Here is a 26114-nt window from a genome sequence, read left to right as displayed (position 1 = left end):
GTTTTGAACTTCATTTCCCATGATGCTCAATTATTTTGCAGAGTGCAAGAGCATCATGAGAAATTTAGTTCCAAAATATCTGGGGTGCCAAGGTTCGCCATCACTGGTCTAGATAGTCATACCGGTCTGATTACAATAATGTGATGGAAGCAGCCTTTTAATATTGCAGTTATAGCTTTTAAATATTTATTAACTTGTGCGCTATCTTCCCATCTAAATCTATCCAAGTCAGGAAAACTATTGTGATCTGTTGACTGTCTCATATGTGCATGATTGAAGGATCCAATTCCGACAGGCTTGATCAATGGTGTTTATCTAGAACACGATTTCCTATTAGGGTAATTTTCTGTGATGATCACTAAAGCCCCTTTCACATGGGTGGACCGATCGAGTCATTCTGTCAGTTTTTTAGGTGGATCCGATTGGACCATCCATTGCCCTCTATAGAGCCAGGGTTGTCAATGGACATCTAATCCTATCCGTTAAAAACAGACCAATGGCGGATCGTTCCTCATCCATCTGGCGGATCGGATGACAGTCGGATGTAAATGTCTGTCTGTTTACATCCGACCGTCCATAGAGGACAACTGGCTATGTCTGTGTCTGCTCTGGATAAGCGGGGCAGACATGGACAAGTCAGATTCCCCGCTTAGCAGGCGCCACATGTGATAGGGGCCTTAGAGTTTTCTTGCTACAAAAAATCTATCAGCATATACTTGTTATATTGCCATGAAAGCTAAAATCATAATTTCAATGCAGGAAAAATAACAAATTGTCAGCACATTGAGTCAGTGGTAGACAGTTTAATGTAAAGGATGTGCATAGGAACACTTATAATGTATAGGAACCAGCGAGTTCAATGTAGAAACCAGTGGAGAATGCAAAGGAGTCAGGGAATGTGTGTTGCGATGCCTACTCTATGTTCTCTTTGAAAAGAATGCTTGTAATCTCTGGCTATGATCATCCCTTTTACAAAGTATAACCCCATCTCTATAGGCGTGCGCAGGGGGTGTGCCTGGGCACACCCTAATCACTACGCTGCGGGATGGAGAGTGGGTCTAGTAATATGTAATTTACTGGTGCCTTCCTTTTCCAAATGAACATTGTGAACACAACTAGGTTTATTCATTCCCTGTCCAGTGCAGCTGAGGCTGCAGAGAAAGGCATGCGTGTTTGAGCTTTGGGGTGCACACCCTAATGCAATAGGCTGTGCACACCTATGCCCATCTCATGTTTGCTGGTCAAGTGTATTTCTGCCCAATCAAACCTCATAGATTCTAAATAAAACAGCCAAGCCTCTGGGGCACCTGGACTGTGACTTCTGACTGCCTTTTATCAGAGAAAGCCGGTTATGTGGCTTCTGCAATTTGATCAGCTTTGCCTTAAACGCTTGTTGAATAAAATTGATGAATACGTTTCATTTTAATCACCGCACCTTTATTTTCCAGGTGATCTGGTGCTTTCTAGTGCCAGCTTGTTTGAATCCTCACTGTTTCAAGAAAAAGAGGCCCCCAAAGAGGACTGTCCTTCAGAAAAACTAATTTCGTCCGATTCCTTGAAACTGATAACAGAAGACACCACAGACACAGTCAACGAAGGGCAAAGCGTGGGATTGAAGCGCAAACACCCCGGGGAGACCTTGACCGAAGATCTAGACAAACGGTCTAACTGCAGAAGCGAGACGCAGGATGACACCAGAGTTAAAAGGAAAAAGACTGGTGAGTAAACTTCCGGGGACTAGTAACAGCAAATTATCGCAGCTGTAATGTCTTTTGAGGGAGACCAAAGCAGACGTCGGTGAGGTTTTGTAACCAGGAGATAACCGGCAGAAGATACCACTTCCTTTTTTTATATTATTTCATTTCTTGAAATTCCGTGACCTTTTGGAGAACTGATCATTGCACCAACTGCATTTTTCTATATCCCGAAACAAGCGTTCGCCACCATTTTAAGTGGCAGCATCTTTTTTCTGCCATTCAGAACTGGTTATGCTTCCTTCCATACAGTTTAAAGTGCGTCTTTCCACAAGTTGGGGATAGACTGGGAAAAGCTTAGAACTCATGTCAGGTTTTACTGCTATTCAGGGCTCCGCTAGAGAGATTTCCTCTTACTTACTTTTCTGGGAACAACATTTAACCAGACTGGAAGTGAGAGAAGATTTCCAACAGGAAACAGACAACAATAAAAAGTTGAGGTTTATTCCCCTACTTAATAAATAAAAAAATTGTAACTTGTCACTGTGTTGTGGTTAGGGGGGTTCCCCTCCACTTACTGTCCCGGGAACAATTTTTTTCAACAGAGAGGAAGTGAGCATTTGACAGCAATAAAAACTTGCAGGGGTTCTAATCCTTCCCAAGTGTAGCCAAACCTAAAGAACATTTTTTTGGCCGTGCATTCACTTCAAAGTGATCTCTTTATCCAAAGTAATTTCATTTTAAATTGGAAGGTCAGAACCTCTGATGCTATCTGTGTCCCCAAAGAAAGGATTTCCTTCTCTTAATGTTCTAGCTACACAGTAAGTGAGGGGAAATCTGCCTCATGAGGCCACAGACTCCGGCAATCCAGAATTCAGAGACCGTATTTAACTTATGGTATAAGTAAGAGATCTTAGAAGATGTAAGTGCTATAGATAATCAATGAAGCAGACAGGTGTGAAAGCAAGGGCTTATCCTATTTGATATCATACAAAGTGCAAACCTATGCGGCATACTATTGTAAAAATCAGCAAACTATTCTCATTGGCCTGTCTTTAAAGCAGAATCTCGCCCAAAAGGGGACATTCTGCTAGTTTGCCTCCTCCCCCCACCTCTTTATTTTTTGGGGGGGGGGGGTACCTCGTTTTGACAGGTATCCACTTCCACTCGGATTGCTGCGACGATTCAAGTGGAAGTTTACCCCCTCTCTTAACCCCACAGCCTTCTGGGACACATCACAGGTCCTAGATATCTACGGGATCATTCATAAAGCTCAGCGCGGCTTACACATGTGCAGTGCGGCTTCACTGCCCGTTTTCCTTAGTTAAGATGCCGGCACCTGGACCCAAAGCCCATTAAAGTATCCACTTGGGTGAGGATAGCGTTGGACCCCAGGACAGGTAAGTGTCCTTCTATTAAAAATCAGAAGCTACAGTATTTGTAGCTGCTGATTTTTCTTTTTTTTGTGAACAGACTTATGCTCCTCTTTAAGTTCAGAAATGCAATTTTTAATTGGCTGCCATGGCCTGCAATTCTTCAGTGTTTTTGTCGGTGTTCTTAAATAAAGCCCATGTCTGCTGTGCAGCCCAATTGAATGAATGAGTGGAAGAAGCTTAATTTGTAATATTTTCTTTTTTAGATGACTGGCCAGAGAGGGATCTTAAAGATGTTTCAAAGTCTATTGAAGAGTCCCACTGTAGTGAAGTCACAAACCTGAAAGTGTGCATTGAATTAACAGGGCTGCACCCCAAAAAGCAACGCCACTTGCAGCACCTCCGAGAGCTAGGGCAGCTGAATCGGAAGGAGCTGTGCGATAGCCGCGACATTACAGACACTGAGGACAAGCAGAGAAGTTTGCGAGAGGAGCTACTCAAGGCTAAATGTGAAAGCAAAGGAAGCTCTGACCATGTTAAAAACTGCAATTCTGCACAAGGTACTGCACTGCCTTTCGGGATCTCAGACTGATCTAATATATATTTATTTATGCTTTTGAAGGGAGATAATTGCTGTTTAATTTTTAATAGGATGGGACTAGATGGGTTGGAAAGGATTTTTCTGTAAGAATCCATAATCATTTCTGTTTTCCAGCTGTGCAGAATTTAACTTCTCGACATTTTTTTTTTTTTCTCCCTCCTCATTTCCTTCCCTTTATTTCCTCATTCCCTGTCTTCAGACGTTCCAACATCTCCGCATGTGAAAGGCTTTCCACCTGGCTGCCCAAGCAGCAAACGGCAGAGTCAGCCAAACCCCGCCCCAGCCCCCAGGTTAGCAGCCAAGCAGCAGAAGATTAGAGAGGGCCGCAAGGCGTACGTGCCGAGCACAGATGAAGAGGGGGGTCTCCAAGTCACGTCATTGCCTGAGGATTACACAGAGTGTGAGAAGCCCTCTGGAAAACGGCAGTGCAAGACAAAGCACATGACTCCACAGGAAAGGAAGAGGAAAAGATTGCTGCTGGCTGTTGATGACAGCATGGATATAGGAAGCACAGACGAGAAGGTATTGTTTTTGGATTGTGTTATTTAATGTTGCTGCAGTCATGTATTCTGGCAACGCTTATTTCAGGTTTTCAAGCATTATCGTTTAAAGGGAAAGTGTAAGCAAAATATGCATTTTATTGCTTTTAAAAGCCATTCATATATTGTTTACTTTAAACTCCCCATTGTATTCTGCCAGGTTCACACCCTGTTGGCCAACATACAATGGGGTAGATTTACTAAAACTGGAGAGTGCAACATCTGGTGCGGCTGTAGCCAATCCGCTTCTAACTTTGCTGAGCTGCACCAGATGTTACACTCTCCAGTTTTAGTAAATAAACGCCACAGTATCAGATTCATGGTATAGAAGAGGAAGGCTGCAGAATGCATTGCAGCCTACAGGAAAGTCATTTGGGGGCCTGTGTTACATTCGGTGCAAGGCAACATGCTTCTTGTTCGTTCTGTGTTTACGCGGTGAACAGGTCAGTGAAATGTGAGCAATTCAGCGAATGAGGTCAGAGCTTCTAAGCTGCTTACAGATTTGTTTTCAAGCAGAGGTTCCCTTCAGCATTTTGGAGGAAAAGGAATAGGTAAAACCCCTGTGCTGCCTGCCACCAGTAGTGTCTGTCTTTAGGGAAGAAGGAATGTCAGATGGATTCCTTATTTATCACAGCTGGGTATCTTGGATACTCCAGTCAAGCTGATCACGCGGTAGAAACTGAAGCTCTCAATGCAGCCCTTTGAAATTGAAACCTGAAGATAGAGGTAATGTTTACGTATTTCAGTTCTCAGGCTAGAACTATTTGGCAGGGTCGTACGGTTTGCCACAGAGTGTCATGTGCCTCGGCATGCTCCTCATAAACCAAGGCTGCCTTCTGCTTTGTTGGGCTCTCTGAACGCGCATTGTTCTGCAAATTCAGAAAGAGGTTGTCTGCATGTTGAGTCATTTGCTTTATATGTTTATTTTCTCTTATCTTTAATTGCCTGAAATGCAGCGCCTGAAGAATTACGCCAGAGAGGTCCGAAACATTTTATTCTGTGCGACAGGCATCATTTCACAACTGAAAGGATTAATAGCTGGTTCTGTGCTAACTACATTGCGGTGCAACAAAGAGGTCACCAGCTTATAGATTTCTAATATTTCCTGCTTCTGTGTAGACATCTTGAAGTCATTCATTCAGTGGCATTGTGCTAAGTCTGCTGGCTTTACATTCAGGCTCTGTCCCTTTTTTTCTTTATATATAGCCCCTGTACTGTATTGATTGCTTGTGCCTACATGAATGCGTTAGCAAATTATATGAAGTTTGTTATAAAAAATATAGGTGGTACTTGAATGTCTTATTTATAACTCTAGGGTTAATGATTATTGCAATTAAACCTTAATTTTACTGTTGTCCATGGCAACTAATCCAATTTCTTCCCACTATGGCCTCTGATATCAAACCTCTACCAAGTCATATAATTCCTGTCTTCTAGCCAACACTTAGATGAAGAGCTCTTAAGCTCACTTCATTTGCCTGCCTCTTTCTTAAGTTTACCTACATATACAGCCTCTGTGGGGCACAAGTGGGCCTTTATTTCTCAGAAACAGAGTCGATGTCTAGGGTGAATGCAGGTGACAGTGACACATTGCTGACCTTAAATGCTTTAAAGCATGTATTTGCCTTCCCTCTGTGATGTGACATCAGCAAGCTCCCTTGCCAGTGCTGATTCAGCCTGTGGGATTTTTGCCCATCTTGATCAGACGCGCCCAGATGATATAACCTTCTGCGCATGCACACAAGAGTTCATTCAACCTAGCAGATGTGGGGGTACAGCTGTACATGAAGAATCTTTTATTGCAGAAGAGATAAAGGGGTTGATTTATTAAAACCAGAGCGTGCAAAATTTCGTGCATCTCTGCATGGTAGCCAATCCGCTTCTAACTTCACTTAATTAAATTAAGCTTTGACAAAATAACCTGGCATCTGATTAGTTTCTATGCTCGGCTTCACCAGATTTTGCACTCCAGTTTTAGTAAAGTATGTCTCTTTTGCTTTAAAAACCCTTCCTGTCCACAAATGTTTCTTTTGTATGTAATGTTCTTTTTTAATGCAAAACAGCAGGTTTGCTTTAAAGCCCAACTCTGGGTATTTGCCAGAGTCTACCCTTGCAGTGAATAGCCCCTGCGTTGCAAGGGTTAAATGCTCAATAGGTCTATTCTAATGTCTAATTTAATGTTTTCAGTTCAACGTAGCGTAAATATCTGTACCCATGTGTTATGAGTCTAGTTTCAGTATACAGTATAGTTTATACATGTGGGCCGTTGTCTTGATCTTCTCACTGCTAGGTGTAAATCAATAAGGTCTACAGTAATTGGGGATCATGTCATCTAGGTTGCGCAAGATAGCTTGGGGGAATGACTGTTTTTGAATACATGACAAAAGAGGTACTTTTCTCACTCAAAATAAAATGACTTGTTAATGCCGACAGATGCCCTACAGATTGATGTGAGATCTGCCTTCTAATGATAGGTCCTCTTTAACCCAAATTATTTAATTTTACAGGTCATCTTAAAGGGCTTCAGGAAACAGATTGAACTCTCACCAGAGAACTCCCCATTAAGAATTGCAGAGCAGATAAGTTTTCTACAGACTTCATCACAGCTGTCTCCACTCCACAACCACCTTCACGATTCCACACCTTGCCGCCCCATGCCTCCAGAAGCACGCCGCCTCATTGTTAACAAGAATGCAGGAGAGACATTGTTACAGAGGGCAGCACGACTAGGCTATGAGGTATGAGCTTTGTATTGTTTTTTCTGTATCCATACCCTTTGTACTAACTACTTGTGCGATATCTATCATTTAGGGCTCCTGGGTTTGTGCTGCGGAAATTTGGTGGCCTGAAACTGTTTTTTTTTTTTCTAACCTTGCTAATGTCAGTTCTGAAAAATTGTACTTTCTCATCCTGAAACCTCATTGTGAAACCTTCTGGTGGCTTTCATTTTCAGAGAAATGCGTACTATGTAGATGCTTTCTTCATTACCCAGAATACACAGAGAGGTGGTTTCCAGATACATTTCCATTAGTTTTCAAATCCTACTGGACGTTACCGGCTGACGTAATCTCACTTTGCCACTGCTAACAGATAGTTTTCTATAGGGCAGTAATGTACATATCTGTATTTAGTTTGCCAGCAATAACACTATCATTCATAGACAATATGCATGAGCGGTTCATTGGTTGGCTTCGCTTTTTTGGACCTTTTCTGGTCTTATTTAGCACATCATTGTACAGCACAGAGTACATTGTAAGAACCACTATGGTAGCAGAGACATATTCATACACCAGGGCAAGTTAGTTTGTTTCCATGTTCCCACTGTAAGAACCACTATGGTAGCAGAGACATATTCATACACCAGGGCAAGTTAGTTTATTTCCATGTTCCCATTCTGGTGTGTCCCAGGGCTCCTATGTTACTCATCTTAGTACTGTATCCACTTGATGTGTCATTATCTTCCTTTTACAAACAAGTTATTTTCACATTTATTTTTATTATTATTATACAGAATACATATAGCACCAAAAGTTTGTGCAGTGCTTTCCAAAGTAAAGAGAAACTGTACTGTTACAATATAATTCAATACAGGAGGGCCCTGCCCATGAGATCTTACAATCCTAAAGTGGTTGTAAACCTCAGACATGAAATCTGAACAAAGCATATCCCTCTATAGTGTGTGCTTGTCTCAATCCAGAGCACTAAGTGTCATTTCTGTCCGCTGCTTTGTTCCTCTGCTATCAGTATGAATAATTTCTGACAAGCTTTCCTGACTCAGAGAAAAAAATGGGGACAGGGGAGGGATCTCTAGCTGATTGACAGCTTCGGGTCTGTTCTGTGTGCTGTGTGAAGGGGTGTGTCCCTTCCCTCCAATGAGCTCTCAGAGCTTTCCTCGCTGATGTAACTTCAGCTCTCGCCCCCTGCTTATCTAAAAGCTGAGAGATCCTGTGTAAATTCTGCAATTTGAATGGATGTAAGGGAAAGACAGATATAGATAAACAGGTACAACTTATGTAGGAGGATTTGTTTAATCTCTGTGTATTACCTGAGGCCAGTCACTTCACTGGGTATATGTGAGGGTTTACAACCACTTTAAGGTTACAGATATGTATGTGACGTGATGATCATTCAAAGTCAGCTTTAAGCAGCCAAAAAAGCGATTGCCTAAAATGTCCTGCCTGATTTTGAGATTATACATAACCGATTTAAGTTGTGATTTAACAGTTTTTCTATAGTTGAACAAACTATGATTGTTTATAGACAGGTTCCTTCAGCTTGGCATTAACTTGTGTTTTTGTTAGAGTTCTTCTTGTGTTAGCATTCTAGTATTGTTTTATTATTATTATTATACAGGACTTAAAGAGGTTGTAAACTCACCTTAAAGTCTTTAACCTATAGGTAAGGCTTACCTATAGCTGCTATAAATATCTCTTAAACTTGCACCGTTTAGGAGATATTTACATTGCATGCAGCCGATGACGTCATCGGCGCATGCGCTGTGAAGGAACGGCCACCCGTGCCATTCCTTCAGAGCCCTATGCCGTGAACGGGCAGCTCCCGCGCTCATCCGCTGGTGTGATGTAATCGCGCCCCCGGCCAATCAGATGGCCGGAGGATGCGAACGAGGAAGCAGGACGGCCAGACATGTCGGCCTCCCTGTCGCTGAGCGGGCGGCACTGCGGGGGCTTCGTTTTAAGGTAAGTATTTCATAATGAGCTAGTATGCGATGCATACTAGCTCATTATGCCTTTGTCTTTACAGGTTTTTTTTTTTTCTCATTTTTTTTGAGGGTTTACTTCCACTTTAACAGCGTACAGTGCCTTAAAATATTGGGGAGACAGTACAGTTACAATATAGAAGGGTTATGAGAACTCCACTCATCAGCGCTTACAATCTAAATCTCTCTCTCGCTATAAATAAAAAATAAATATTATAAATAATAAAATGAATAACAAAGTATACTTTTGTATTTATAGTGGGCTAATAAGGCATGAGAGTTATTTGCATGTCCCTGGAGTTCACTTCTCTGGTTCATCTCAGGCTTTCCTTTTAGACCTGTAACGTTATATGGTAGCTTGTGCCATTTAGAATAGATTGTAGAGTTACTGGAGCATGCTTGCTTGGCCTCCTGCGTGTCAGAAAGCTGATCTCTAAGCTGGTACCATGCAGTTGCCTACATCTGATCCAGCCACGTGACACAAGGGTATCGTTCCCTTACTTGTACTAGCATCTCATTAGCTTTCAGCCTCTTGCTTTGGTCTAATATGTGCAGCCCCGACTAAACGAAAAGGCTTCATGCTGTATCCTAGCGACCGTCTCCTTAGGTCAGGCGCGCCCAGAGCACAGATTAGCGTGCTCTCTCCCTGCTTGGTTTGAATCAGAATGAATAAAATGCTCTCGAGCTATTCCTCGCCCCCCCTCCCCTCCCCCCTTCCCTCCGCCTGCTGACTAATAACAAGCTTGAACGCCAGGCAGTGAATCAACATGCGCAGCATCTCTGAGCAGTCTCCTTAACCTTTATAGATCGGCAGAGCAGGTTTCCTGGATCTTACAGCTTCTGAGAAATGGCAATACGCTTTATGTGCCGCCTGGATACCGCTTTGCCTTGCATGCAAATCATCCAGCTCGCATGCAGCTGCTGCTATGGGGACTTTTCTTTTTTTTTTTTCTGCTCGGTTGCTGTGAGACACTTTTGAAAACTTGCTGAAAGCAATTGCCGTCTAGCTCCAAACACATGTGGAAGCCCTCGCTGTCGTCTGCGCCTCTGAAAATAGGCTGCTGTAAATCCTCCTGTTTTTTTCCTCTGAGTCAAAGCAATTTACATCTGTTACTGTAGTTGGCGTTTCTCAAGAGAGTCGGGCTAATGGAACATCTCTTGGTGGGACAGCTGTGTATAAAAGTCGTGTGAAGCAAAGAATGCCCGCTGTGATGTCAGTTGCTACGTGTATTTAGAAAACCAACGGTGGCGGTTGGACATTTCGTGAGAAGATTGACGGGCTAGTGAGAGCAGCTTAGATAAAATATAGTTCAGCCAGAGCGTGGCTTGATTTTCACTCCTTGCTCTTTAACCCATAAATATTGTTACGCCTGCAAAAAAGGCGTGTGTCGGCTGTTTGGAACGTTCTATATATACACCCCACCTCCAAGCGATGGTTCACGAGTGCTTTGATGTTGCTCATGGCAGTATCTCTGCAGATGCTAAACTTTGAATTACCTGTCTGTCTGTACACCTGCTGTGCTCTGTAGCTTTCATAAGCATGAAGCCATAAAAAGGTCATCTCTTTTATATCATTTTATTTTGTTTCACAGTATGAAGGATTACATTTGCAAAAGTTTTTTATTTCATGGTAAAAGAGCAATTCCAGGCAATGGGTAAAAGCAGTGAGTGAGCCACGGATGCTATTGGGTAAAAAATGGACTGTGAAAAAATTAAGCTTGGTACACACTTCCGAAAAAAAACTGACAGCTCTGGTTGGAGCCGCTGTACCAACCATCTGAAGTTAGTACAGCGATCTCCCCTGCTGAGCTGTTGTGTTCTTACCTCCCCCCCCCCCCCCACCAGAACACTCCGATCAGCACTCTCTGCCATTGGCTGAGAGCACTGATCGGGAGTCGGTCAGCTGCTGGTTTTCCAGCATGCTTGTCCAACAGACATTGGCTTCTGTTGGACGGACCGACATACACTGGGGCCAAATGTTGGCCAGTTTTTATTGAACCGGCCGATGTCTACCAACATTCGGCCCGTGTGTACGGGGCTTTGGAAAGCTCACTCACAATCTCTTAATCCCTGTAATCCCTTTGCTGCCAGATTTCACTGGCCGATGCAAACCAACAGCACTTTTACCCCCAACTTTAGAATCTGCTTGATAATATACACTGGTGCTCAGGCTGACAGCCGCTGTAAGCCTAACACAGACGCTCATAAAGGCAGCATCTCAGTACAATTCACAAGCAAGTATCCTTTATTAACTGGGAACAGTACATAAAATCCACAAAAAGGCCTTTTATACTGTTAACCCTAAGTGTACTGTTCCCCATTAATAAAGGATACTTGCTTGCGGATTGTACCAAGATACCAGCTATTCTATGTAAGATTTCACAGACCACCTTAACAGGCTCAAAGGATTTATATTCTAATTCTTGTGTAGCATCCCTTCACTTTTCTCTGCTTCCTGTATTACTTGTCCCATTCAAACTTCACAGGCTGGTTAAAAATCTGATGACAGGCTTGGGGTTGGGTTGAGCTGGCTGTTCCTGCCGGGAAAGCAGTGATTATTGTTAGCAGCTATAGCCGCTGGCAATGATCGCATGCTATAAATACAAAATTTTGGTTGTACCCAAGTTGATTGATGGATCCAATCAGCCTGCTCATGCATGGATCGAATCTCGGACAGTCCCGGCTGAACCTTCTATTGCCGGCTTTAGTACTGGAATTTTTTTGGCTGTAAGATTACAAGATGTTGATTAAAAGGTGTGGGGTGGGTTAGTGTGGTCTAATCATTCCTAGATCAAAAGCTGACATACGCTGTGTTAATTTCAAGGCTACATTTTTAATCTTGGCTGGAGTCTGCCTTTAAAAGGGAAATCCCCTACATATGCAGCAGCAGAGTTAAGTAATTTAGGTGTGTGTATAGCAGTAAGCTGCGTGCTCTAACTGACAGCTCATAAAATAAAAGTACTGGTCTCTGATGCTTATTTTAGTTGTTGATCATTGGCCATATCTAAAGTGTGTTGGAAAACATACTGAACTGGAAACAAGAAAGGAAAGGATTTAATCTTCATGTAGTCAGAGCATTTTTCACTTTTAAGCAGTTGACATTGCTTCCTCCCTACAGTAACTAGTTTTAAGATATTGACTTTTCATTAATTTTAATGTCCTGATGCAACCTCAGACGGTCATCTACAAATCCTTTAATTTTCATTTTTGCGGGTACTTTTCCTTGCCATTTAGTTATTTAAGGACATTACGGATGATTGCATTGATTAAATGTGATATGATGGCACAGCCTTTCATATTGATACAAATGGCTGTAATTTGCGGTAGTGCTGGCCTACCTGGTACAGGCAGCTTTGCATAAATGCAGAGTGTTCTAGCTCATGCAGGCTTTGTGCTGCCATAGCCAGTATCATTTTTACATAACGCCAGGGCAAATTAAGACTCGTACACACTTGACGAAAATCGGACGAAATATCCTACAATTTTTCTCTCTCATGCTCAGTGGTCATAACCGTTTTTTTTTTAGTTGACAGTGCATAATGTTCACGAAATTTCTCGTACGATTTTTTTTTTCGGGACATTTGTTCCTAGACTTCCGGGTCTTTAGCAACTTCAGATCATGCGCGGTCTTTCGTATCCGATTTTTCGTGGATGTACTGCGTACACATTAAACGAAAATTGGTTGTCTGGGGACAGACAAAATGTTGATATTTGTCCTTACGTTTTTTTTCGTTGAAAATGTGGGCATCGGCTGCTGAAAGTTGTGTACACACTAGCCGTAAAATCATACGATTTTTCCTCGGATGGGAATTTCCTGCAGATTTTCTACTAGTGTGTACCCCACTTAAGCAGTGTTTGCTACCTCCAGCACTCCAGTGGCCTGTGAAATATTGTGCATAGTCTGGCCCTGGATATAGATAATGTTGGCTCAGGATAAAGATGGCGGTTATTCTCTAGGGCTCATGCAATGTTTCAGAGGCTTTAGGATGATAACAATGCCTAGTGCTGGACAGTGAGGTACTGGCATTCACCCGCATCCTGGGTGTGTGATAATATGACTTTGAAGAGACAGTGTGGTGTGGAATGACAGTTTTTCTTCTTAATGTGTACGTGCAACATCAGAGTAAAAAAAAAAATGGGGTATTATAATGTCAAATGCTTATTTTGTATGTTTTTTTTTTTATGGTTTACAGTATATTGCACTGATATTGATATTTATTCATTTATTGGATCTGTCTTTGTTGTACATGTGCATTTTTCAGCTCATAGTAGTAGTAATGATTGTGCCTGTTACAATAGCTCTAACCGTATTGCTTTCTTATACAGGAAGTCGTCCTTTATTGCTTGGAAAGCAAGTCCTATGATGTTAACCACCGAGATAATGCAGGGTACTGCGCATTACATGAGGCTTGTGCTAGAGGCTGGTTGACCATCGTCCGGCATCTACTGGAACACGGGGCAGATGTTAATTGCAGCGCACAAGATGGAACCAGGTGGGCATCTGCTGTCCTCTCCCCTCTAGTATTACCCAGGGGCTCATGTGCTGGAGACAGCCTGAGAGTTTATAACTGCTGCATATCTAGATGATTTTAATAATGTTTCTTTCTACTCTCAGGCCAATCCATGATGCAGTAGAGAACGATCATTTGGAAATTGTGCGATTATTACTGTCATATGGCGCTGATCCTACTCTGGCAACTTACTCCGGGAGAACAATTGCCAAAATGACGCACAGTGAGGTGATGGAAACCTTCCTAACTGGTGAGTTTTATTATCAGACGCTGCGTGTAGCCAAAGTGAAAATAGTTTTTTAAAAAAAAAAGCGCTAAATGAGGATTTCTGTAATTTGTTGTTTTTAATTATTTGCAAATGTTTATGATTTCCAAACTTCATCTTTTCTTCCCTGTTTGTGAATCATTTTTTCTTTCTTGAAAGGCTTTCTGTAGTGTAACTGGTAGACTGTTTGGGGGGATTTACTAAAGCTAGTGCACACAGAATCTGGTGCAGTTGGGCCCCTTTCACACGGTCCACCTCCGTGGGCGGACTCCATGCTGCTCAGCAGGGGATCGATACACTGATCCCCGCTGAGCAGACAGATGACAGCTCTCTCCGCTCTGTGTGCGAAGAGGGAGGTCTAAGAGCCCCGCTGCTCTCTATGGGGGAATTGGATGAGAGCGGACTGTCTGTCCACTCTCATCCGATCCTATCCAATCTGATCCCCTGGACGGATGGAAAAATAGGGTTTCCATCCGTCCCGATTTCACGTACAGGATCGGATGCGGATGGCAGCGTGGGTGTCAGCGGACATGTCTCCGCTGACACCCACTGCCCCATAGGGATGCATGGAGTATCCGATCAGATCCACCTAAAAAACTGACAGGCGGATTTGATCGGATCGTTCATGTGAAAGAGGCCTTATGCATTGTTACCAATCAGCTTCTAGGTTTTGTTGTCAAAGCCTAATTGAACAAGTTGAAACTACTGATTTTGGTTACTATGCACAGCTGCACCAGATTCTGAGTGCACTAGTTTTAGTAAATATCTCCATTGTGAGGAAGGCTTGTTATTATTTTCATGCTGTGACATGTACTGTACATGCATTAGTGTGTTACACATATATGATTATCATTATTGAGCAAGTGTTTTAATTATTCATTAAGTAAGAGCATTTTGATTGCCAAAGTGACTTTGCTGCAGTGGGATTGCAGAGAGCAGCCTTTTACGGCACAAATAGGCTTGAAAGAAGATATTTTTATCTTCGCGGCAGAGAGGCCCGCTCTGTTGCAAGTGGAAGCCACATGCTCCCTAATAGGCGGCTGGCTCCCAAGTTAGACTTGGTGACATCAGAAATCAACATATGTCTGTCCATAATTAGGTAATTCAAAAAAATTGTTTGCAAAAGAAATGACCACACAACTCTAGAAATACCTTTTTACATCAATGTCTAGAAGATGGAGGTGATTATAAAGCTGACATGGCTGTGGGATCAGGCTGTTGGCTAAAGAAGACTTTCTGAGGGATACAAATAGGCAGGTGGATGTTTAAGACTCCGTTCAGACAGGGGCGACACGACTTGCTGGGGCGACCTGTGAACCGACCTGTGCACCGCGACCTCGGCACAACTTGCACGGACTTCATATAATTGAAGTCAATGCAAGTCGCCTCCAGGTCGCCCCAAAGGAGTACAGGACCCTTTTTCTAAGTCGGAGCGACTTGTGTCGCTCCTATTAGAACGGGTCCTGTACTATTCAATGGCAGGCGACCGACCGCGACTTGTCAGGCTGACCAAGTCGCCTGACAAGTCGCGCTAGTGTAAATGGAGTCTTCACCAGCTACATCAATGCAGCTGGACCACCCCACACCACCATGGCCTGCTGGTTGTTGGATCATTGAGCCCAGTGAAAATTGGCCTAACATATTTATGCAGCAGAACCGCTGTTTAATGAGCTCATTGGGGTTGTGCCTTATTGAGATCCTTTATAGTATGCTCTTGAAAACTGACCAACCCAATGTAGGCAACCACCTACATCTGTCCCTACAAACCGGTCAGGCTTTTATTCTAAGAATTGCACCTAGCATTTGTCTTAAGCTTGTGACTGTGTGTACAGTGAATGTCTAATTTATGCCAAAGGAAAAGCATCTCAGCCTTTCAGTGAAAGTATTCCGCCTTTCTGTGCTTTCAATGGTTATTAATGAATGACAAAGCTCTTTTTATTCGACATGTATTCTTAGAGAGTCTTGCATCGTTTTGCTTAGTTCACATTTTCAGATTGCTGTGACAAAGAGAAGACTTGTGTATGTTTAAGCGCCTTCTCTTAAAAAGAGAATGTTCACGTGTTATCTCTTATCAAGGGCATTTTCTGATTATAAGACAGCAGGAGACAGTTGCTGGCAGCCTTGCGGTGCAGACGTGATAGTTGTTTTTTCCCTCTGTCTACCATGCTAAAGACAGCTAAATTAGGTAGTGAGAGTATGATTTTAGCTGTCGCATAAAAAAAAAAATCCCAGGGACTGGATTGAAACCTGCTTTAACACGCAGGTTTAATAGCTCTGGTGCTGTCACATGACACCCGCACTGCCCATGCTGTCAAATCTTGCCTGTAGAATATGAAGTGTAGCAGATGCTAATTTCTAAGGTCCTTACTTGACACTTAAATGCCTACCTGCAACCAAAACAAATACTAGCAGTAGTCATTCAGGCTGAAGCGATACCACTTAAAGTGGTTGTAAAGTCACAAGGGTTTTTTTTACCCTCATGCAATCTTTACACAAAGTGGTGGAGGTTCCCCATCCGGTGAGGACTGTGCGGAAGCTGGGAACAGCGTGGCAAGGGCCGACATACAAGCAGAGGAGACACGCTCCCTACATTTAAGCTCTGGTCCTTCCTAAGTTTGATATGAGACATGGAGTGATTACCCTCACTACTATGTCACTATATACATTGCCTTTTTTGAGCTTCCCAAAACGCACAGTCCTCCTCGTTAAAGAATTCTCTATGGAAATTGAGATATGTGCCTGATTACTATATGTACAGACAAAAGAAATGATATGCTCCAGATGAAGCTTTTTTGTCTAAGAAAGCGAAACATGTCGAGCAAAGGTCATATATTACATGGTGAATGTTAACTTATACTTTCAGTCGACCCCGCTGACCGGCACCATACTGCTTGGGTGTCCGTCGGCGGTTCTTCTGATATCAAGCAATACGTTTCCAAGGATTATATGACTACTAATGATCTTGTACTTTGAACTGTATGTAAATCGACTTTTATAAGTTCTATGCACTGAGATATTGTACAACATAGACCATTGTTGTGTGGTCTCACTGTGTCCTTAATACACAATTATTTGCCTGTATTTTTCTATGATTTTAAAATATTTAGTTTTGTGTTGAATAAAAGAAATCTTTTTAACAAAACTCTTGTGCCCGAAATCTCTGTTTCCCAATCCTTCCAAATGTAATTGATCAATTGAGGATAGGGGCACACCCTAAATTGGATACGTCATGGCCAAGATGGCTGCTATCTGTGGACACATGACTTGTAAAATAATCTTTACACAAAGGTAAAAAACCTTCTGTGTGCAGCAGCCCCCCCCCCCCCTCGATCCAACGATGTCCATGAGAGCCTTGCCTCTCCTGGGACTCACACTCCTGATTGGCTTTTGCCTGCAGCGGGAGCCATTCACCAATCAGGAGACAGAGGGGGCAGAGAAGAGTGGTAACTGTCACCACTCTCTGCTCCAGGAAAACCAAGAACTGAGTGATAAGCGTCATGTGATTGCTCAGTTCTCAGGCTTCGTGTCAGAGGGGGCAGCTTGCAGTGTTACACCAAGGCTGCAGCATGGAGGTGAATATGTATGTTAATTTTTTTATGTAACACAAACTTCACCTTTATGGTCTAAGCAGAGTAGGCACGGTAAATACCTACTTGAAAAAAATCAGGTTGCATTATTACACTGGCTGTGTTTGTATTAAATTTGTTTTCAGCAGATCGATAGTAAACATTTTACCATTAAGTTACATGACAATAACTAAAGACCTGGATCTGTCCCTTGAAATAAGTGTGTGTGTGTGTATATATATATATATATATATATATATATATATATATATATATATATATATATATATATATATATATATATATATATATAATATCTATCTCTGCGATATATTGTCAACAGTATTGAGACACCTGCCTTTACACACACATGAACTTTAGTGGCATCCCAGTCTTAGTCCGTAGGGTTCAATTTTGAGTTTGCCCACCCTTCGCAGCTATAACAGCTTCATCTCTTCTGGGAAAGCTGTCCACAAGGTTCAGGAGTGTGTCCATGGGAATGTTTGACCATTCTTCCAGAAGCGCATTTGTGAGGTCAGGCACTGATGTTGGATGGGAAGGCCTGGCTCGCAGTCTCCGCACTAATTCATCCCAAAGGTTTTCTTTCGGGTTGAGGTCAGGACTCTGTGCAGGCCAGTCAAGTTCCTCCACCCCAAACTTGCTCATCCATGTCTTTATAGACCTTGCTTTGTGCGCTGGTGCACAGTCATGTTGGAACAGGAAGGGGCCATCCCCAAACTGTTACCACAAAGTTGGGAGCATGAAATTGTCCAAAATGTCTTGGAATGCTGAGACCTTTAGAGTTCCTTCACTGGAACTAAGGGGCCAAGTCCTACCCCTGAAAAACAACCCCACACCATAATCCCCCCTCCACCAAATGATTTGGAACAGTGCAAAAAGCAAGGCTTATAAAGACATGGATGAGTGAGTTTGGGGTGAAGGAACTTGACTGGCCTGCACAGGGTCCTGACCTCAACCCGATAGAACATCTTTGAATGAATTAGTGTGGAGACTGCGAGCCAGGCCTTCTCTCCAACATCAGTGCCTGACCTCACCAATGCTCTTGTGGAAGAATGGTCAAACATTACCATAGACAAACACCCCTAACCTTGTGGACAGCCTTCTCGGAAGAGTTGAAGCTGTTATAGCTGCAAAGGGTGGGCCAACTCAATATTGAATCCTACAGATTACGACTGGAAACCATTAAAGGTATTGTGTATATAGAGGCAGGAGTCCCAATACTTTTGACAATATAGTGTATATCTGACAAAGACAATTGCTATAATGATGTGAAATAATAGTCAGCTTTTCTTTGGGTTAATGTATTTTAGATTATTTACTCCTTTTTCTTTTTTTCTCCCTAGAATATTTAACAGACTTACAAGGGCGAAATGGAGACGACCCTGGACTTTCCTGGGATTTCTATGGCAGCTCTGTCTGTGGTGAGTATAAACAGCCGCTCTTAACTATTTCATATTTGGAGTGCCAGTGTCACAAAACTGTGTGTTTATACGCGTGCCTGATTTATGGCTAGTCTATCGATCTCTGTCCTACACGGCTTCCGGTGAGGATAAATCCTCCCAAGTCACTAACAACTCAAAGATACTGAACACAGTTTAGAAAGGCATTACCAGAACGTTATATACTTCATGTTGTTTGACCTACGTTTAGCAGGTCTGAAGTGGTTTTCTGTAATTCACTTTTAACTGATGGTGGAAGGAAAGAGATCATTCCTTTGTGTTAAGTTTCTTTTTCCTGTGACTTTGCACTTAAAATGTATTTTTATAAGACATTTGTTGTCAAAGCAATATATAGGAGAGCAATTCAATATTAATTACTGACTTTGCTATGGATTTAGGTACTTGATGTGCCTTCTGTCACATTAATGACACTAACTCCAAGAAAATGAATAGCCTTTGTTCATGCTCGAAGTAATGTACAAAATGGCTACACTATGCCCAACAGGCAGTGGTGTATTTAGGTTTTGTGCTGCCCTAGGCCTGACTAAACTTGTGCAGCCCCTAATTAAATAACATACTGGCAGGTAGCAATGTGACCGCTTTATGGGGGTGCCGGACTGATTTACCTCCTGGACCCTGCCCAATTCGCCCCATAAGACTGGCACTATACTAAAAGTGTAGCGCAAGCCGGTGGGGAACCTTTTTGTGTGGGAGCCGGGAAGAGGCTGTTTTTTTTTTTTTTCAGTGTGGGGTGCAGCTTTTTTGCTGCCCCCCTGCAAAGTGCCGCCCTAGGCCTGGGCCTTGTCGGCCTAGGCCAAGATACAGCACTGCCAACAGGTACACTTTAACTCCAACATAAAGACACCCATAAGCATAGGCATTTGTGTGATGAAAACAGGATAGGGTTCCTACATGGGATGATTTCACATGATTTTGCGTGCTGCCACAGCACAGTGGCGCTAATTTACTGGAGAATGCAAAATCTGGTGCAGCTCTGCATAGAAACCTATCCGCTTCCAGTTTTTTTTTTTTTTTTTTGTCAAAACTTAATTGAACCGAGCTGAATTTTGAAGCTAATTTTTTTTTTTGTCAAAACTTAATTGAACCGAGCTGAATTTTGAAGCTAATTGGCTTCCATGCACAGCTGCACCACATTTTGCACTTTCCAGTTTTAGTAAATTGACCCCACTGTGCCTCTTTCATAAAAAGTTTAGAGAAATAAAAATGACTTCCACTATTCTGTGCCTGCCGCATAAGGCCCCTTTCACACAGGGGAGTCCGTCGGTGGACTCTGTTTTTCTCAGGCGGATGGCAGCTCTGTCTCCACGCCGTGTGCGGAGACAGAGCTGTCAGGTCCCGCTGTTCTCTATGGGGGAATCAGATGGGAACGGACCGTCTGCCCGTTCTCATCCAATCTGCTGGACGGATGGAAAATAGGGCTTCCATCCGTCCAGATTTGACGAATCGAATGTCAGCGGACATGTCTCCACTGACATCCGATGCCCCATAGAGATGCATGGGGCATCTGTTCAGATCCGCCAAAAAAACGGACAGGCGGATCTGAACGGTCCACCTGTGTGAAAGGGGCCTAACTTGTCAGTAAACAGGGAAGGGTTGTTTAAAGTATTTAAAACCTGCAATCTATGGAGCTATAATAGAGGCCCTGTTATGACCGATTTAATGGCCGCTTCCAATCTGCAAGTGAAGAATGTGTATGTTTTAGTTTGATCCTATTAACACAATTTTCTCTCTCTCATAGATCCAAAAGAGGAAAGTGGGTTTGATGTCCTGGCTAATCCTCCGGGTCCAGATGATGAGGATGACTGTGTAGATGCCTTTGAATTTGAGTTCTCAGACAATCCTCTTCTGCCTTGCTACAACGTCCAAGTCTCCCTTTCACAGGGGTAAGTTAACGTTTTTAAGATTTTAGTAGTTCATAGGTGTGAAATGGATAATTCCAGTTTTCGGAAGGTTTATATTGTCTTTTGAGGTTCTTTATTGCATTGTGGTTTTTCCAATCCAGGTTTGTAGTTGTGCGTGTGTACATGCACATCTAATATTGATAAGGAAAGGAGAAATCCCATGCATTTCAGGTCCCAACAAGGGTCAGACTAGACAAACATAGGCATGACATAGAAAATTGTCACGCTTGCATATACCATGCGTTTGGTATATGGGCAGATAAAGTCAGGTTTTGTGCTAATTAAATTGTTTAGCATGGCACAATGTAAGTGGATTATTGAAGTGCATACAGCAGTGTGAGCCAGGTTTGTTGCCATGAGTTTGAATAGTCATGACTGAGGGTTATATGTTTCTGCCAGCAATGAAACGTGACTATATTTCTCACAGACTGCACACAGCGATGAAATAAATTATATATAGTACAGCCGTCCACTTGTTCACAAAACAATTAAGCAGACACCATTTTTGAGAGTCGCTCCTCTTTCATGCTTTATTATCTCATTAAGGGTAAAATGTTATGGCACTTTTGTGATATTCCGTGTATAATAAGCTGCAAGATACGCATTTAAGATGCTTTGTGTTATCTGCTAGTTAGATTAAGGTCTATTCGCTTTCACAACCTTGCGTAATTACGGTGTGTTGTCCATTTCCATTTTGTAGTGTGTACAAATTTCCTTTGCAGTCTGATGTCCTTGTTCTGCTAATTAAAGGTTAATCAATTGAAAGTCTGTGGTGTATATGCTTTGTTCTTGTTTCTCCCCAAGTTGTTTGTGAATGGCTTTCTGGTAGTTGGGAGTCATTTTGTCTATGTGTACGATTAGCCAGTTGTGGATACTACTAGGTCTGATTGCAGAAAGGATCTCTTACTGTATTGTGATGTTCTCCGTGTCTTCAAGCCCCTATAAAACATTTTGCAATATCCTAAATACTTTAATTGGCTTCCTTAGACAAATCTCATCTTGCCAGCAGCAAAGATTAGTCATCTTTTGTGTGGAATCTGATTAGTAATTGCCTTTCTAAAGGGCTTCTCAGTGTGCAGTCTCCTTTTTCCCTTCACTTTTTTTGTTTCTTATTTACTTTGAGCCATGCATACTATCATTGAAGCCGGTGGAATAAGGCTGTGGGGTGCCACCTTAGGAGCCACACTTTTGTTTGCTGTCCTCTTCACACACCGTTTTAATTTTGGGTCAGTAAAGGTTGTTTGACGCAGGATTTCTCTTAGGACAAAGATAACCCGTAACCCCTATTTATATAGACCCAGATGAAGCAATGGGGAGGTGAAACATGCATGGCATAGTGAATGGGAGTGTAGGATTGGTGGTGGTGATGTGGATCTGAATGCTTGGTTCCGGATGGTCAGATCCCATGTGTCTGGGCAGAATTGCCATGAAAAATGTATTTCAGTTTTGTGTGGATTTTAGTGGAGTGGCTCTATATGTGGATCCATCTTTGTAGCTCCAATGTGGAGTTCCAGAAATGTAACATTTCTTTATCGCTCTCTGCTGGTCAGAGGTCTGTATTACCATCTGGCTTCAATAGTGATTTGTTCTCTGTATTACCATCTGGCTTCAATAGTGATTTGTTCTCTGTATTACCAACTGGCTTCAATAGTGATTTGTTCTCTGTATTACCAACTGGCTCCAATAGTGATTTGTTCTCTGTATTACCAACTGGCTCCAATAGTGATTTGTTCTCTGTATTACCAACTGGCTCCAATAGTGATTTGTTCTGTTAGAGCAGGGGTCTTCAAACTACGGCCCTCCAGTTGTTCAGGAACTACAATTCCCATCAATAGTCATGTCTGTGAATGTCAGAGTTTTACAATGCCTCATGGGATGTGAAGTTCCGCAACAGCTGGAGGGCCGTAGTTTGAGGATCCCTGTTTAGAGCAACAGGCAGCAAAGAGGCGAAGATTTTCACATATGGAATTTTCACATCTGTAAATTAGCTGCGGTTGTTCTGTATTTATTAGGATAGTGCTTCCCACATTTTATCTGGCTGTATAAAACCCTCTTGCTTTACCATGTCTGAGATGATAGTGCCAATATCAGTTTGGAGATGCATCTTTTGTGTAATACATTGATTTTCTGCTATTTACAAACCGTTGTGGCTGTTTATTACAGAAACGTGTCGGCACAAATGATTTTGTCACATACATTTGCAGCTCCACTAACATTTTTCCCAAGGTGTAGTGGTAGTTATTCTTATAGTGCTTTGGTTATGTAATAATTTGGTGGAACACTTCTGGAATCCTAAGCAATTTATCCTTGTCCCCATCGTAATTTTGACCTTCAAGTGGAGGTTCTGTCATAATCTAACTAAGGCTGGCCATACATTATACAATCTTCTTGTTCAATTTCCTTTAGATTTACCTTCAACTATGTAGTGCAAAGGCCTGCCTGATTGAATACAAGTGAAAGTGTTTATATGGTTTTTGTAAATCTAAAGGAAAATTGTATAATATATACATATAGTATTGTATAATGTATGGCCAGCCTAAGGCTAAACCTACTCCCACCCCTATTCTAATCCTATTCTATTTACCATGTGAAAGGAAAGATGCTATACTTCCCTATTCTGAAGCCACTCTGGTCCGGTCACATGATCAGGTTCCAGCGCCAGCACCAGCTTCAGTGTAGAGGAGAGACAGCCAACAACGGATGCCCCATAGTAAGCCTATGGTTCATGTCACCAGCCGTTGTCTGTAATCTCTCCTCTACACTGAAGCCACCTTTGGAGAGATCATGTGACCAGACAGGAGCGGCTTCAGAATAGGTAAGTATAGCATCTTTCCTTTCACAAGGTAGATAGAATAGTCTTAAAATGGGGGTGGTAGTAAATTTAGCCCTGGTTAGATTTTGATTAAGCTTCAGTTTTAAATCTCACCCCAACTTGTCAACCCCTTTTCTCTAGTTCTTAACCATCAACCCAAGCCTAAACGTTAATTTCTCATATTAATATAGCTAAACTATAACAGAGATACTACCTTTACACCAGAGATTAACTATGCTGTAATATATTCTCAGCAAAAATTTAGCTGCTGTATAAAATACCCAAGATATTGATGCCAGGAAAAAAACCTAGACAGATTGCCTACTTCAGAATCAACTGATCTGACAGCTGTACCCCATTAGCTAATACTGCAACTTGATTTTTTGCCAAGTCTTTCCCCATTAGGCTCTTTTTCCAATAGTCTGTGGTCAGATAGCCCTTTTCCCTATTTACAGGATGTCAGAGGTCACCTGAAGTCTGACAGATAACAGCCTGACAACTGCCTGGCATCACACAGTGCCCGAGTCTCCTGAGAGTAGAGTGTGTTAGGTCAGGCAGCTGATAGAACCGTTACTCTTGGTCTTCTGGTGACCCCTGACCCTCTGTAGATGGGAAGAAAAGGGCCTGTGTCTGTCAGAGATCAGATATCTCTGACTTTCTTTAAATAATAAAAGGGAGATCTGACCATAAACAGCGGGGACTAAAAACTCCTGACACAAAGTAAAGTTTCAGAAAAACTCTGCAAGTTAAAAAAAAAAAATGTTTAAGTAAACCTGCACTGTTATAAAAGAGTGGATATTTAAATACCTGCATAATTGTGGCTGGTTCTCTCTTATGTCATACTATTTGCAGAACAGTCTGCTTGTGAGGTTTTATGTATAATAATAATATAGAAATTTTTTTTGGATATTATCATTGAACATTATGCTATGTTTTTTTTTTATAGGCCCAGAAATTGGTTGCTTCTGTCAGATGTGGCCAAGCGTTTAAAGACGTCCTCGGAATCATTCCGAAGCGAATACCCTCACCTTGAAGTAGTTAGCATTACCGAAGCAGAATTCTACAAGCAAGTATCTTTTAGCCAGCTATTTTCCTCTCCAGACGATCTTGAAGGCTTCAGTCCAGACAGCAAAGAACTGCTCGAGCTGGTGGAATTTATGAGTGAACTGCAAACATTACTTGGATCGTCCATCGAGTGCTTGGATCCTGAAGGAGACACGTCGTATGCCAGCTGTTAAGAAGCCAGGCCCTTACCTAACAGTGTAATATAAAACGGATGCTTATTTTGTGAATATGTGCTATAGAGAGAGAACACTATTCTATAAATAAGTGTAAAAAAGAAGATTATTATATATTCGCTTATATTGGACTGATTTTTTTATTTTTTCCTTTTTTTTTTTTCCAAAAGCTCTAATTAAATTTCTATGGTCCTGAAAGGTTCAGTGCACATTTGCGTTGGGAAAATTAATTATGTTTTTACTTGTACGCTTTATTTTAATATTATCGAAATTTTTTTTTTTTTTTAATTAAAACTTTTGACTTTACAAAGCACTGAAGGCACGAAAGATACTTTATAATTTGTACTCGAAAGTCATGCAGATTATGAGGAGTTGTTGGCACTTCATGACGTTTTTTTTTTTTTTATGTTTACAGAAATTACCTGTTTTTTGGTAAGCATTGTTGGATATGATCCAATGTTTTGTAATATAAAGAAAATTATAAATATATAAATATATATATAAATATATATATTATCCATAGAGATTTGTTTGAATTTTTGTATTCTAATTTAAGATCTCTGAAATGTTAATTTTCACACTTAAATTGAGTGTGTGCATATATGTGTGTATATATACGTATGCATTTATATATATGTGTGCACACACCTCTATACATATATAAATATATACATACGTTCAAATGTTTTATGCTCTAATTTAAAATGAAAGAAGACTGAGCTATTTTTGTTTTCTCATGTAAAATATTAAGACTGTATTATAAAGTGTTGAGGTCCAGCTAAATTGTATATAGACTGAATCATTTCTTGAGATGTGTGTGCAATGTTTTGAGATCTGTGTCTAAACTTTGTAAGTAAACCACCTGCCTTTGTATTTATATTTTACAAGACTTTTTCTTAAAAAGGCAATAAAACCATTTGGTAAATGGACAATGTGTTTTTGAGGTTTTTTAGCTCACCGAGATGTGTAAAGGTTGTATAAAGCTCAGGTTCAGGCAAACCGCTAAATACATTTTATTAAAGATCTGTATTTATGTAATGTCTGTAAACCAACTTTTGATCCAGGAATCCTTGCCAGACAGCACTGCTAGGATTTGTCCTCTGCAGTAGTGTAGTGGAGTGATACTGCCTGGATGACAACCCCAGCTAAAAGATAGGCCCCTTTCACACGGGCTTTCCGATCCAGTCCGCCTGTCAATTTTTCAGGCGGACCTTATCGGAAGTTCCATGCAGGAGCAGCGGATTTCAGCGGGAGACATGTCTCTGTGGTTACTTCACTAGCCACGCCCCTTGACAGTTAGAATCATGCCCCTAGGGACACAATTAACCCCTTGATCACTAATAAAGTTAACCCCTTCCCTGCCAGTGTCATTTTTACAGTAACAGTGCATATTTATAGCACTGATTACTGTAGTAA

At 41.7% G+C, this 26114-nt stretch overlaps 1 protein-coding gene across 4 annotated transcripts in view; it reads left to right on the top strand.

The window, feature by feature from the left end:
* BCOR (BCL6 corepressor) overlaps positions 1-25620 on the top strand; it is a 69314-nt gene extending 43694 nt beyond the window's left edge. For all 4 annotated transcript variants that reach the window (XM_082244840.1, XM_082244842.1, XM_082244839.1 and 1 more), the window contains 9 exons: positions 1449-1718; positions 3334-3627; positions 3868-4190; positions 6715-6945; positions 13251-13417; positions 13540-13685; positions 18631-18708; positions 20486-20630; positions 24407-25620. In XM_082244840.1, coding sequence (XP_082100966.1) covers positions 1449-1718; positions 3334-3627; positions 3868-4190; positions 6715-6945; positions 13251-13417; positions 13540-13685; positions 18631-18708; positions 20486-20630; positions 24407-24698 — 1946 coding nt within the window. In that variant the 3' untranslated portion in view covers positions 24699-25620. The remainder of the gene's footprint in view (positions 1-1448; positions 1719-3333; positions 3628-3867; positions 4191-6714; positions 6946-13250; positions 13418-13539; positions 13686-18630; positions 18709-20485; positions 20631-24406) is intronic.
* Positions 25621-26114: the final 494 nt, after the last annotated feature.

This window comes from Pelophylax lessonae, assembly GCF_965119305.1.
Source record: "Pelophylax lessonae genome assembly, chromosome: 2".
Classification (NCBI taxonomy): Eukaryota; Metazoa; Chordata; class Amphibia; order Anura; family Ranidae; genus Pelophylax; species Pelophylax lessonae.
Note: the sequence above shows the minus strand (reverse complement) of the source record. Positions and strands in the feature narration are given on the sequence as shown.